Raw genomic sequence first — 14,821 nt, 5'->3', positions numbered from 1 at the left:
CATCCTTTCCACAACCTTCTGTCCTTTGAGTCAGGCCTGTTGTGCTTCTCCCCTCTCTTCACCCCATAATTCCTGGCAGAATCCTTCAGCCCAATGGTCTGGAACACTCTTCTTAAATCCATTGGCCAGAATTTTCCAGCACTTCCTGCCAGCGAGCTTCCGGATAATGGACATTTGAATGGCACACCACATTTGCCGCAGGGGGAGCCATTGTGCCTGCACGTCTTTCTCCCGCTTTTTCTTAAAAACCATCTTTGGAACCTTTCTAATTTCTTCCTCTCTGGCCCAGTTCACTAACTATTTTTATTTGAACTGCCTTGGTTTATTTTTAACATCAAAGGGGCTATATAAATGCAAGTTGTAGTTCCTTTGTGTACCTGTGAGTGTGTCTGTGAGAGACAGACAATGTTTTCCAGGAAAAGGATTTAACAATCTGAGAGCTTCATATTTCTTTCTTGCTGATTACACTAGAATGATCCTTTTCCCACAGAAATGAGCAGGGAGTTAATTAGAGGAATTCAGCTCAGTGACTGGTGCTGGTCACAAAACAACCACTAAATGTCATTTGGCTTTTTTTTTGAATATCATGTTGAGATTTTAAAAATAGAGAAAAAATTGTTGTCTTGCAGATGAATGCAACCTATGTGAGGTGATGTTTGAGTATGTTGCTCACACATACATGTGGTTTGGACATGAATATTTTTCCTTCTTTAGTTCCAACAGAGCAAGACATTTTCTTGCAGCACTGTGTGGTGGGATTTTTTTCTTGAACTTGTGGTTATAAAGTCGTAGTCTGTGCACCTGAACAGAGGTTCTTCAGAGTCTTTGTGCTTTAAGACTGAGTACTTTGAATGGTGAATAGCGTTCTGTTACATCTGCTGCTTTTTGCCAGAACAGGGTGTAATCATTTGAGTTTATGAGGGAGTCCTGGATGATCTCATGCCGAAGAAAAGTGACCTCTTTAAAAACAGTGAATATTCCCCATCGTGTTTGAATTATTTTTAAAATCTGTAGAAATTTGTTTTGAATGTAATCTCCACATTCTTTCAACAATAGTGGTCACTTAAAGGGACACTGTCTTCATGAATATGTTTGACAAAGACATTAAAATTGGACTGTGTGCAATTCATAATGAACATGCCAAATCCTGCGAGTGGAGGAATTATTTACCCACTATAATAATAAAATCATTAAACCGTTTACTTTAAAATATGCAGTACTAAAATTCCACAGTTTGAGTTCAGTCTCAATTATTAACTCAATTGATGTCATTAAAGTTGCGTGTTTGGAAACAATTAAAGAGAAAGGTCTCCCAGACACTTTTCCCTAAAAATAGTACTCATTACAAGTGAATGTAGTTGCCTCTATGTTGAACTTTTCAAAAGGGACTATTGCTTAATAACCAACAACCCCCCCGCTCGTCAACAATGACTTGCATTTACATACGGCTCAATTTTTTTTGTCCAGCATGCGGGTGCACACCTGACACGCACAAACGTTAAATAGCATGCGATGATGTCAGGCGAGCGTCCCGATGTCACCGCGCACTCACGCGATATTTCAGCCAGTGGGCCGCTTGGGAGTCGGCAGCGATCCCTCCAACAATTAAGAGGGTTGTTAAGCTCATTAGTTAATGAAATTGAATTTTCCCCTGCCCATCCTACGGGATGAGGTTTTTGATGTTAATTAAAAGTAAAATAGAAATGTTCAAATCTCATTTCTAGCATGTCCCTGCTCGTGTGACAGTCACATGAGAGGGCCTGTATACCTCAATTTTTAAATCTTTATTTTTTATGTTATAAATCTTCAGCTCCCTGAGGCAGCTCTGTGCCTTCGGGGAGCTCTCTGTGAGTGCACCCGCGTGCATGCGCTGACCCCCATGCTCCCCCTTCCCCCTCCCCCCACCCCACCTCTGAGCGTTGTGCTGAGCGTTGCAGCACACAATTCGTGCTGGCTGGCCGTTAATTGACCAGTCAGCATGAAATCGCGATCCAGGCCTGATCGCAGGCGGTGGACCGTTGCGCAGACGCTCCAGGGCCCACCCGCCCTGCCCGTCCGACGAGGGGAAAATCCTCCCCATAGTGCTTTTAACATAGCAAAATGTCCCAAGGCATATCACAGGAGCGATTATTGAACAAAATTTGACACCAAGCTGCATAAGGAGGTATTAAGGCAGATCACTAGATGCTTGGCTGAAGAGCTAGGTTTTAAGGAGTGCCCTAAAGGAGGAAAAAGAGGTTAATGGAGGGAATTCTAAAACTTGAGGCCTACGCAGCTGAAGGCCTGGCCTTCAATGGTGGAATGGTGAAAATCGAAGATGCAAGAGGCCAGAATTAGAGGAGCACGAATATGCCAAAGGATTGAGGCTTGCCAAATTACTTCTACTGCAGATCCCTCTTGATCTCTACCATTACATTCTCCCTTTAGTTCTCCTGGGGGCACTGACATACTGAGATACGAGAGTTACCTTTAGTATCTTGTCAAATTGGTTATCCTTTATGTGTGAAGAAGACAGTAGGAGGGTATTGTAACTGAGCTGATCTTGCCCTCAATTAATACCAAGGCACATACGTTCCAACAGTGGTCATGGGACAGCAAACAAGAGCAGGAACTCTACCTGATTTTTCTCCTTCATTACTCAGGGACAGTGAGGCCATTTGTAATGCTGCTGGCTAAGACTAATTAAGTCACTAATCTTTGAGGTGATCCCAATGAATGGATGGTTGACTATGTCTGGTTCTATATATTCCTGTGTTGCTAACGGATGTGAGGCCTTTAGTGAGGAGCTGGGCGTGCAGTTGTTCTGGAAGGTACATTAGTACATGAAGCATCCATAGCAATGCGTCATAAGTAACTATGGACTCCTGAAACTTGCTTGTTCACCATATGGCTTCAGACAATCTGAGTTTCCTTTAAGTACATGTAAATGCATTCGATGGAGCTTTTGGCACTATTTAGAAAGTTTAAACCCACATTCCCATTAATTTGTGTACAACTCGAGTTGTTGGTACTCACAGATCCTGGTGATCACCAACTCTCCATTTTTGTCTTCATTAAACCTACTCAAACCCACTTTTTTAGCCAAGATGTTGAATGCTCCTCCTGATCTCTCCTGTGATTCAGTATGCGTCCTTTTATTTATTTCTATTATGTGGGACTTTTATTTATGTTTAGAGTACAATATAAAAGCAAGCTGTTGGTCTAAGTTAGGATTTCCAAATCTCCACAAGATTCAAGGTGGGCAAATTCGCCAAGCCTCCTTTGACTGCACCTTTCAAACCAAGGGCAGCAGACACATGGGAACACCACCACCTGGAAGATCCCCTCCAAGACACACACCATCCTGGCTTGGAAATATATTCCCGTTCCTTCACTGCAGCTGGGTCAAAATCCTGGAACTCCCTCCCTAACAGCACTGTGCGTGTACCTACACCACATGGACTGGAGCGGTTCATGAAAGCGAATCACCACCAACTTCTCAAAGGCAATTAGGGATGGTTAACAAATGGTGGCCTTGCCAGTGATGCTCAGATCCCATGAAAGAATTAAAAAAAAATGAGAAATATAACCGCAAATGGAATTTTGTTGCCTGAGCTGTGTGAACTGGACTGCCCAGGCTGAAGAGACATGTGCAACCCTCACAATGCAGTTCGGACATACCCGCGTTAAGAAGTCAGGGAGGAATTTCAGATTTTCCTGAACTCGACCACAAGTTTTGTTCTGCTAGTTTGCTGCCCCCTTTGAGATAGCATTTCTAGAGCCTCGGGAGGACGATGCACAAGGTTGTAATATCTAATGGATTGGATGAACTCGGATGGTCTTTTCTCACTCAGCACAGATAGATAATTCAATGTGGGATACTGCTGCCCTATCTTATTCAGCATTAATTGTCTGTAAAGTAAATATCTCATTATATTCAAGTGGTGGGCATTAACTGGGGATTCATTTGTGCTCACATATCTAGGAGCAAACGTCGTGCGTCTGTTGATGTCTGGCTCACGACCAAAGCCACCCACAGCCTTAAAACTGTGGTGCTCGGCTCCGACTGCAGTTGAGGTGAAGGTGGCTCAAGTGTGTGGAGGACTCCAGTCTGTTTGGACAGAATTTCACATTGGCCTTGTGTCCTGAAACCTTCTTTGGGAACCTCGGCCCCACAACTGAGCCGTCTCGTGGAAATTCCCTCTGTGCCTTTCCGTTCTGCACGGAGGGGTTTCCTGTGTGAGCTGCCTGCTGCGTACTTCCACTTCCTCGTCCTCGTCAACCGTCTGGACTTGCTGTGGCACTCTGTCCTGCCGTCGGGAGATGGCGGGGGCCCCCAGTGGAGGGCTCTCTACATGGGAGTCCTCCGCTTTACCATTGAGGATTTGGCATAGAGGGTGTTGCATGTAACAGTCCCATGCAATAAATGGTTAAGTTGGTTCATGGACTCCCAGACCGGCTGTATTTTCTGCAGCCTTGAGGAGTTTGTGCTCCACGTATACATAGACTGTATGAGTTTGCTTCCTCTTTTTGGTTATTCGAAGGGGCTGCTCCTCATATTTGGGTGCACTTCAGCCCCACGCTCATGATCTTTGGTCACCTGGTGCAGGACGGGGCTGGCAGGGCAGAGGACCCCCTTGTAAGCCTGTCTCTGGGCCTGGCCAAAGTGGCCATCAACAGATCTAGGCAGCAGGCGGTCATTCGGCCAGATTGTCTGTCTGTTCCTCCTCCATGGCTACCTTCACACCCGGGTGCCCTTGGAGAGGGAGCACACAATGTCCACTGGTACACTTGAGGCCTTCCGCAACCAGTGGGCACCACGGGGGGCTGGAGTGCATCATCAGCCCCGGGAACAACATTTTAATTTGATTTGTTAAGCTTCCTTTAAAGCTTTGTCTTTTTGTTACAGTGCCCCTTTAAGGGGCTGTCAATCAGTTTATTTGTTTATTTATTTTATTGGTTTTTAAAAGAGTATATAGGAGAAAACTGAAATTGTGGTTGTTGGATCAGGAGTGCGGTTTGTAACCGGTAACTTGGTAAATAAAAACTTATAGGGCTGAATTTTAGGCGGATGGTAGGGTCCACACCCATGATGTAAAAGTCAGGGGCGAGCCCACCTGTGATTGGCCAGCTCACCCTGCAGTCATTTAATGTCTTTGGGCCTTTAATTGGTTTGAGGCAGGACTTGTGACCCCACTGGACATGAAGTTCCACCTCTGAGAGCAGTGGCCAATCAAATAGCCAGCAGCTCTCTTGTCCCAGCAGCACCAGTGGGAGTAGTGGTCACTGCTGGTACTGCATACAGTCCTAAAGAGGAGGTGCTGGTGGAACCCGGACTTTCAGGCCCCGCTGAGGTGGGTGGTGGGAGGCCGAGGTGAACAGGGCAGTTGGGTGGGGGAAACAGGGGAGGGACTATTTTGGGGAGGGTCTCCATTGGGAACAAGGGGTACCCAATGAGGTGGCACCCCCTGTTGGCCCAGCCACAAGGCCACAATATTTCACCTGGTGGTCTGGACACTTGGCATTGGGCTTCCCTGCCGTGGGAAAAGTCCCAGTGGTGACGGGAGGAGGCCCTTAAGTGGCTATTAATTGGGCACTTAATGGCCTAAATTGGGTCACGGGTGAGTGGGCTGCCTGACCCCTCCCCTGCAGCAGGTAAATGCCACAAGGGCAGGCAAGGATGGGCAGGGGATGGGCACTGTGCCACTGCCATGGTGCCCAATTTTATGCCCCCACCTGCCATCCTGGGGGGGGCCATAAAATTCAGCCCATAAGCTGAGTAAAGTTTAGGCTTTATCATTCACCTCCTGGATTTCTGGAGAACTTGCAGTACTAAACTTTGTTGAGTAAATAGAAAAGTGTTAAAACTATCTTACTAAGAATATTTAGTTACTAATGTTAATGATTTATATATAAAGTCTAAGGTTAAAACTCCCAGCTGCTCAGTGGCAGGATTTCAGGTGGTGATTGAAAATATTGCAGCCTGGTTTATAGAGTGGACTGAACATAGAAGCAGCAGTAGGCCATTCAGCCCCTTCAACCTGTTCTGCCATTCAATTCATTCGTGGCTGACAAGTACCTCAGTTCCATTTATATGAATGAAGATGTTTTTGGGGAGGGTCTGCAAGTATAGGAAGAATGGGTGAACTTAAAAATAGTCATATTACACACAGAAATAATCATCAAAGCATCCTCCCACCACCATTAGGACTTTTCCCACGGCAGGGAAGCCCCATGCCAAGTGTTCAGGCTGCCAGGTGAAACATGGTGGCTGGGCCAACAGCGGGTGCCACCTCATTGGGTACCCCTTGTGCCCAATGGAGACACTCCCCAAAGTAGTCCCTCCCATGTTTCCCCTACCCAACTGCCCTGTTCACCTCGGCCTCCCACCACCCACCTCAGCGGGGCCTGAAAGTCCGGTCTTCACCAACCGATGCACAATAACCAACAATTTGGCCTGACGTTGTTAAAAATTTTTTTAAAAGTTCATTCATGGGATGTGGAATCATTTATTACCCATCCCTAATTGTTCAGAGGGTATTTAAGAGTCAACCACATTGCTGTGGGTCTGGAGTCATATATAGGCCAGACCAGGCAAGGACAGCAGATTTCTTTCCCTAAAGGGGAATTAGTGATTTTTACAACAATTGTTTCACGCTCATCATCAGACTTTTAATTCCAGATTTCTATTGAACTCCAATTCCACCATCTGCCATGGTGTTGATTTGAACCTGGACCCCAGAGCATTACCATGGGTCTTCTGGAATACTAGGCCAGTGACAATACCACTATACCACTGCCTCCCCAACATTTTCCTTTTAGCATTAACTTTTCACATTTCAGTAGTACTCTGAATGAAATGCACATGTCTGAAGACCCCCACACTTACATGGTCCTGGGCTCCTGGGACTTAGGCTCCGGGGACTGCTTGCAATCCCAGTCCTGTCCACTGTAGCTTCTAGCATTGCAGGGACTCTGAGGTGGGACTTCCTCCCAAGTGAGGGGCAGAAGTCTCATCTCCAACCAATTAATGTTTGTTAGAGCGTTAAGTGATTGTGGGGCAGGCCGTATCGATGGGGTTGTTTTCTCCAATGCCTCTTCGGGTGGCGGGAAGGGAAACCCCGCCATCCTAACTGTTCACAGTATTCCAAAGTGGTTTAACTAAAGTTCTGTGGAAGTTTAGCATAAAATCATAATCAGAAGCAGGATCCAGGTTGATTTTTCTACCACCTCCTCCCTAGCCTGTGGATAGTGAGGTAATTGCACCATGCCTATTATTAGCTCAACTCCAATCAACTATCTCAGCTCTAGTTCAGGGACTGAACCCAAGACCTGCATGGTCTGCATTATTGCAGCATGAAGAGAGCCTTGTTGTCTTTCCTTACAATGGTGACTATCCAACATAGCTCTGAAACAAGAGTCTCCATCGCACTTTTTCAATAATCCTAATCTTTTAGCTTTTTAAAAGATGGGATGTTCTGTGTGACTTGAATTCATCCTCCTCCAGGTACCATGCCCTAAGAAAACATTGGCATGGATTTGTTCATGATTATGCTGTTGCCTTGTGCAGTTTGCCTGACCAGGAAACTCTCCCACTTTCACCACCTGCCATCAGGCGCATTGGAAGGATTTACAGGCTAACACTCAACCTGTTTTGTCGCATTGTGAACACACCCTCTGTGGCCATCAAGCCCCTGAAGTGGGACTTGAATCCAGACCTTCTGGCCTGAAGGTAGGAACACTACCACAAGACCTCCTCTATATCTTCAATTACCTGAATTACAACTAAATGACTAAGGTCCTGTTAAATAAATGAATAAATGATAGCAGGTGGTGAGATCCTGAGCTGGGGCTGTTTCTGTAACCTAGGCCAAAATATTTCCTGTATCGGGCAGGCTCGGCAGGAGCAGGCGGGGGTGGTTGCGAAGCCAACCGGCGCCCATGATCAGCTCTGTGCCACCGTTTTATGCGGGCAGGCCAATTAAGGCCCACCCAGCGCAAGACGCGAGTGGTAGTGCTTACCTGTGTAGGCAGGGGGGGCGGAGGAGGGAGAGTCAAGGCTGGCGCTCTTTCGCCAGAGTGCAAAACAGCACTTCAATTTCTCTGAGGTAGCTCCGTGCCTCAGGGAGTTTGAAGCGCTTTTGAAATAAATAAATAAATAAATGGAATAAAAATTCAATTAAACATGTCCCCTCATATGACTGTGTCACATGGGATGGGACATGTTTTTATATTTCAGAAATCTTTTTTATTCAATTTGTTAAAGCTTTAGGAAACCTCGTCCACATTCCCAAGAAACCAGCCAGCACTCACTAAGCAGGATCTTGCTTAAAGAATGGCTACTTGGAGGGGTGAGGTAGTTGGCTGACTGTTGCTCAGTGTCGATTGTTGTCCTACACTGAAAAGAGAAGAGAGGGCAATAAAGAGAGAAAATTGTGAAAACAAAATAAAGAAATATTTCTTGCCTGGTTTAACTAGTTCTGTTAATTAGCCTTACTGGGATCTGCCAGGAAATACAATTTTGAATCATGAGGGCTTGAATGTATAACAAAAAAAGGCAACTAATCTGGTACCAATTACTAGTGGTAATGACCTGGAACTCTCTGCTTACGAGAATAGTGGCAGCAGAGACGATCAATGATTTCAAAAGGAAATTGGGTTGACACTTGAGGGAAATAAACTTGCAGGGCAATGAGATGAAGCGGGAGAATGAGATTGACTGGATTTCTGTACAGAAAGCTGGCAAAGACTCGATGGGCTGATTAGCCTCTGTGCTGTAATGACTCTGTGACTCTTATTGGCAGTCTTACTTGGAAAGGGAACAAACAGATTTGATGCAAGGCAGCAAAAATGGTTCCTCGAAGTGGATTCTCAGGATGGTGCCCAAGCTGATTATCGAGGATCCTGCTTTTAACTTGAGCTGAGAGTGTTTGATGCTCTGACATCATCCAAAATATACATTCCTCACCTCGATGAGCTTATGCCTCACCAACAAAATAAAGTCACCTCACATATGTTCTGAAGGGCTAGATGAATAATGAATGTTTAGAGGTTTTTCAGCTAATAACTATTAAATTAATTTTGACTAAGTTCCCTTTAAGGATAAGGGTGCACTTTGAATGGGTGACCTAAAACACATTTCAATTGTGAAACCATTTTCACCCTTTAAAACTCCACCTCATGTTCTTTTTTTCTCCCCCCTCTAGTAAAAACAGCCCAAAAGTAAAGGCCCCTGCACCTGAACCACCACCTGTTCTGAAGGTCTTTAACAGGGCACTTCTATTTGACATTGTGTCACAAGGGTCTGTTGCCGGACTGGACGGCCTGCTTGTCTTTCTACTGAGTCAAAAGAAGCGTCTGACGGATGAGGAATTTCGAGGTAATGTGAAAATCCAAATGTAGAGGATTTGTACTGGGTGCCACCGAAGTTATAATCACTGTGAGACTTCGCTAAACTATCTGAATGTTTAAGTAAACAAAACACGCTCATTTCAGTGTTCCCATTCTTACCACTTGAAGACTGTCATTTAAGTTAATGATCACAAACATCTGGGGAAAAAATTAGTCTCTGGCATGTAATGTGGTGCAAGATAAAATGCATTAGAGAAAATATTTCCTTTGTAAGCTGGGTGTAGCAAGAATGTAAATGCTTGTTGTAAAAGAGCCTCTTTACAATTGCACTACACCCCATTGCACACAGGGAGTTAGAAAGCTAATTGTCTGTTACCCTTTATTACAAAGGGACTGGAGTATAAGAGTAAAGAAGTTTCACTGCAATTTTATAGAATTTTGGTGAGACCACACCTGCAGCACCGTTTACAGTTTTGGTCTCCTTAACCTAAGGAAGTATATATTTGCCTTAAAGGGGTGTGAAATGGAAGCCACTAGACTGATGCCTGGGATGAGGGAATTGTCGTTTGAGTTGAGGTAACGTAGGCTTGCCTTAGATTCCCTAAATTTTAGAAGAATGAGAGATAGTCTCATTTGTCACACTCTTCAGAATAAGGCCATTTAGGACTGAGATGATGAGAAATATTTTCATTCAAAGGATTGTGAATCTTTGGAATTCTCTACCCAAGAGGGCTGTGGATGCTCAGTCATTGGGCAGAATTCTCCCCCCGTTGGTGGGGAAGTTCAGGAGCGGGCGTGCCTCCAATCGGCACCCCCAATTGGGTGCGTGCAGCCATTTTACGTGGGTGTGCCAATTAAGGCCTGCCCAGTGTGACGTCCACAAGGAAGTGCTATGCACTCCCTGTGCGGGGGTGGGGGGGTGGGGGGGGTGGGGGTGATTGCCTCAGCCGAGAGTGCGCTTTTTCGCCCATGCGCATGAAAGACCACTCATCTCCCTGAGGCTAAGTGCTGCCTCAGGGAGATCGGCTCCACAATTAAAATATCTTAAAAACAGAAGAAAAAAATTACCCTGACACGTCCCCTCATGAGACACTGTCATATGAGTTGGGACATGTCCATCACTTTTAAATACACTTTTATTAAATTTTTAATACCCACATGAAACCTCATCCCACCTGTGGATGAGGTTTGATGCTTTTTTCAATGCCCACCAACCTTAAGGTTGGATGAGCAGGTCCACTAATTACTTGAATTACTTTGTCAATGGCCTCAATAGCCACCCCCCACCACCACCCCCTGCTCGCCGACCGGGAAATCCTGGCCATTGACTATATTCAAGACAGAGATCAGAAGATTTTTCGACACTAAAGGCAAGAAAGGGATATGGGGATTGGGGTGGGAAAGTGAATGCAGGTAGAAGGTCACCCATGATCATATTGAATAGCAGAGCAGGCTGATAGGGCCGAATGGCCCTATCTATTTCTTATGTTAATTTCTCCCCAAAGAGAGAGACAGAGAAGAAAGATCAGAGTGAGGACAAACCGTGAGTAACCAACACAAAGGGAAATGGTGAATGCTGTGTATGTGAAATAAAAACAGAAGAAATTGGCAGGAAACAGCAGGTCAGTGAACAGCTGAAAGACAAAACCATTTCACGTGAGACCATCTATTTTATGGAGTTTTGAGTCCAAAATTTTTTTTTTCTTTCAGATGCTGACTGACCCACTGTGTATTTCCAGCATTTTCAATACTTTTAGTTCACTTAGAATTGGAATTGCATAATGGAGCAGTACAGAATCAGTTTTTATAAGTTTGGAATAAACCGAGAATCACAAGAGACTGATTGTTGTGAGGAAATGAATCCCCCCCTCAACTTTCTCTTGTGAGACTCTGAGCAATGCTTAGGTACAGTTCCTGAGATGCCACTTACCCGGGCGGCATTTGCCATGAGAGTTTAGTTAAGGGCAGTGAGGATTGAGTGCCATAGGCAGAACCTGCTCTCTGAACAGGTGACGACTAATGCCCAGCTGGTAAAAATGAAATTCTACAGTGTCTGTGTACTATTCAACTGCAAAAGGAGCAGCTTGTGTTGCCAGTGGGTTTCACAATCCACAGTTGTACAGAGTTTTCTAATCAGTTTTATGGGAAAACTGTCCCCTGTAATTTTCCTACCCTATTGTTTTAGACTGTGGTTAGGGGAGTGGATGTTTCTTAAAAAGATAGTAGGAGCCATGTGCCATATTCCTAATCTGTTTGAATTTTATGGAATTCTCTGGTATTCCACAGTGTGTCATGCTATGCTGTGATGTATGCTACATTCTTTTACATCTCTTATGTCATTTTCTATGTTATGTTGTTTTCTATGGTATACCAAAACATGTTTTTGAAAGTTTAATAACAAAAGTTTGGAGGAGGAGTGGAAAGAGAAGTTCAGTCACAGCTGTAATCTATTGCATAGAGCATGAATGGGGAGAATCATTTGGGGCCACAGAGGACAAAAGCGGGTGATGATTGCTCAGCACTTTCAGTGAACTTCAGGATTTGCTCCAGGGCTGTTCAGGAGATTAAATCAACCAAAGGAACCAACCATGAATCTATAGGTTATTGAATCAGCCCAGAATCTAAACAACAGTCAGTTCAGAATCCATACAACACAGCATCACCCACGGATCTGTAGTATAGTTTATAATGACCCATGAATCTATAAAATCCAAGGCCAGCCACAAATCTCTAGGATTCAAGATCAGTCATGGATCTATAGAATAAGGGTCACCCATGGATGTATAGAATGTAGGGTTAGTCATGAATCTATAGAATAAAGGGTCAACTCAGAATCTATAGATTAAATGGTGAGCCCAGAACCTAAAAAAAATCAGCTTAGCATCTAGAGAGCACAAAGTCAACTCAGAACCTATAGAATATAGGATACCACATTAATCTATAGAATATGATTAGCTTAATCTATTGAGTATAGTGTAACACATTAGCTTATACAGTACATGGTCACCCATAAAGACAGGATCATTCATGAACCTGGAGGATGCATAAGAATGGCAACAGTCTTTATATTGTCGTTATAGACTGGTATTGGGTAGACACATGTAGAAAGTTGCAGGTCTGACCAGCTGTGTAGCTACAAGCTCCCAGTGGCAATTATTAACTCCAACCAAGGGCTGTTCAAAAAAAGACAAACTTTTTAAGATGTTGTGTGTTATTTTAGACAAAGCATGTGTATACATCGCTTAAAATAAATACGTTTTTATTACTCAGTTCTTGGCTGCCAGAGGTATGATTTTGTATCTCTGGTTGGCCACATTTTGGTCAGTTAATGCTGATGTATGTGAGCCACAAGAATGTTGGCATGGAAACCAAACATTTTCACATAAGGACCAATGATTGTTAGAGATGTTTAAGAAAGAGGGCCTGAAATTCAAGATGAAGAGATAATGGGATAACTGTTGAACTTCCTGTGGTGCACTGGGTTACATCTGTGGGTTACCATCATTTACACAATCCCAAGATTGAACATGGACAGGATAAGTGTGGGGTGGGATGGGAGGGGATGTGAGCACCAGAGAGTTTGTTATATGATGAATAGTTGGTAAAGTTTTGAGTACTTTACTAGCAAAAACTGATCATCATTAGACACAGAATTACAAAGCAAGAATAAATTATTTTCTAGATTAAAATTCAGATTCTTGGGGCTAGATTTTCCCATTGGAGGATGGACCCTGTTCCTGCCCATATCTCCAGCCTGCCATAAGCCCAATTTTCACAGGGTCGGGGTCACAATGATCCTAGAGATGGGTCTACCACCCAATTAGTGTTTGGGGTGGGTGCGGGAAGGAGGTGGGACATCATGGAAATGGCCAATGGCTGCCACCTCTGCGTGGTCATAAGGGAAAGAGAGAGGATCTTCATCTTCAAAGTGGCCAGGGCGAATGGAGAGCAGGGATCTGAGATAGGGGAGGGAAAGGTTGGTCATTGAAATTTTATTGCTCCTCAGTAGTTTTTTTGTCCAAACTTTCAGTTTTTTGCATCAGGTAAAACTGTTGCAGCACTGCTGCCCCTGTTCCTGCCAGGCTGCAGCTGGCCAGCTTCAGAGAATTCCTAATGGTACCCACTCCATGAAAATCTTGGGAGGTCAAAATGCGAACTCTAAACAAACTCCCTAATGACCTCAATAGGCCCAATTAATGAGGCTGGTGACTTCAATTTCTCACCTATTCCCTTCCCTGTGCCCCTATCCTTGGAAAAGTCAGCAGAGTTGGGAACTGAGGCGGCAAACTGGCACCATTTTTCTTTTTGCTGTCCTGCCATTGCGTCCTGATTTGGAATGGGGAAATCTGATCAGTTCATTGTACGTACGCAGCGATGCAGCTTATTGAGAGTTGAGAATAATTGCCTGGTCTGTCTCTTGTTCCTAGAGCCCTCGACAGGGAAGACATGTTTGCCGAAAGCACTGTTAAACCTAACCAACGGAAAGAATGATACCATTCCAATAGTGCTCGAGATAGCAGAAAAAACAGGAAACCTTCGAGAATTCATCAATGCGCCATTCCGTGATGTTTACTACAGAGGTGAGAAGGCAGCAGCTGATAACGTTTATTTTTGTAGCTTATCTTAATGCAGTTCTTTAAACTTCATGGGATTAGACAGTTCTTATAGGCTGTGGGAATAACAAACTGAGGTAGCTCATGGCGTTGCTAAAATGGATCACTGCTTCTCCGTTTTCTCTGTTGTGCAGTTTTACAGACATTGACCACCCTTTTGTACCTCAGGCAGATGGCCATTATTTTTCAGGTGTGAGGTTAATCAGTGAGTATCATCAGGCTATTTCACGGTGGAGGCATCACAACTGAGGCTGAGCCTGTCCATACTTGAAGCTTGAAAGTCCACCTGTCATTTTATCCTGTATGGCAAGTACTCAACCAGTGACCTCTGATGTTGACATCATGAGCACTTGGGGGTGGGGAGTCAGGTGGATATTTAATACAGGCAGGCAGGCACTTGTGCTAATAGTTGTACATCATATTCACCCACCTACCCATGGAGGTTGCACATATGACTGAGGCTGTGATGAGGGGCAGGGCAGGTGGTTGTTGCTGATTGACCTCTCCCTCCCCTTCAGTGCCTCGTTGGCCCCTTTTCTAGGTGAGACAAAGGAAACATTGAATTGATGACCTCCATTGGCTAGGCCAGGATCCCCAGTTGGAACCCATATCTAGTGGACAATGGCTGGAATTCTGGTCTCTTCTCTGGTCCTCCCTCCTGTCAAACCACACCTCTACCCATCCCCTTGTGCAAATTGCTGTTTTTGGGGTGGGGGAGGCTGCATACTTAGCAAGTTCCTCTCCTCCCTAGATATTGGGGAAGAGATGAACCTGGCATATTGAGGGCTCAGCCTAATCCATGGTCCTTTGGTATGAGTTGTCCTGGCGACGTCGTGGATTTACAGACATCGGATGTCCACGTACTTACAATATCCAGC

At 44.6% G+C, this 14,821-nt stretch overlaps 1 protein-coding gene across 1 annotated transcript in view; it reads left to right on the top strand.

The window, feature by feature from the left end:
• trpv4 (transient receptor potential cation channel, subfamily V, member 4) overlaps positions 1–14,821 on the top strand; it is a 124,264-nt gene that overhangs the window by 37,702 nt on the left and 71,741 nt on the right. Inside the window, exons 3-4 of the mRNA XM_041202774.1 lie at positions 9,186–9,358; positions 13,758–13,910. Of these exons, the coding sequence (XP_041058708.1) occupies positions 9,186–9,358; positions 13,758–13,910 (326 nt within the window). The remainder of the gene's footprint in view (positions 1–9,185; positions 9,359–13,757; positions 13,911–14,821) is intronic.

The sequence above is a fragment of the Carcharodon carcharias genome, chromosome 13, assembly GCF_017639515.1.
Source record: "Carcharodon carcharias isolate sCarCar2 chromosome 13, sCarCar2.pri, whole genome shotgun sequence".
NCBI classification, from domain to species: domain Eukaryota; kingdom Metazoa; phylum Chordata; class Chondrichthyes; order Lamniformes; family Lamnidae; genus Carcharodon; species Carcharodon carcharias.
Note: the sequence above shows the minus strand (reverse complement) of the source record. Positions and strands in the feature narration are given on the sequence as shown.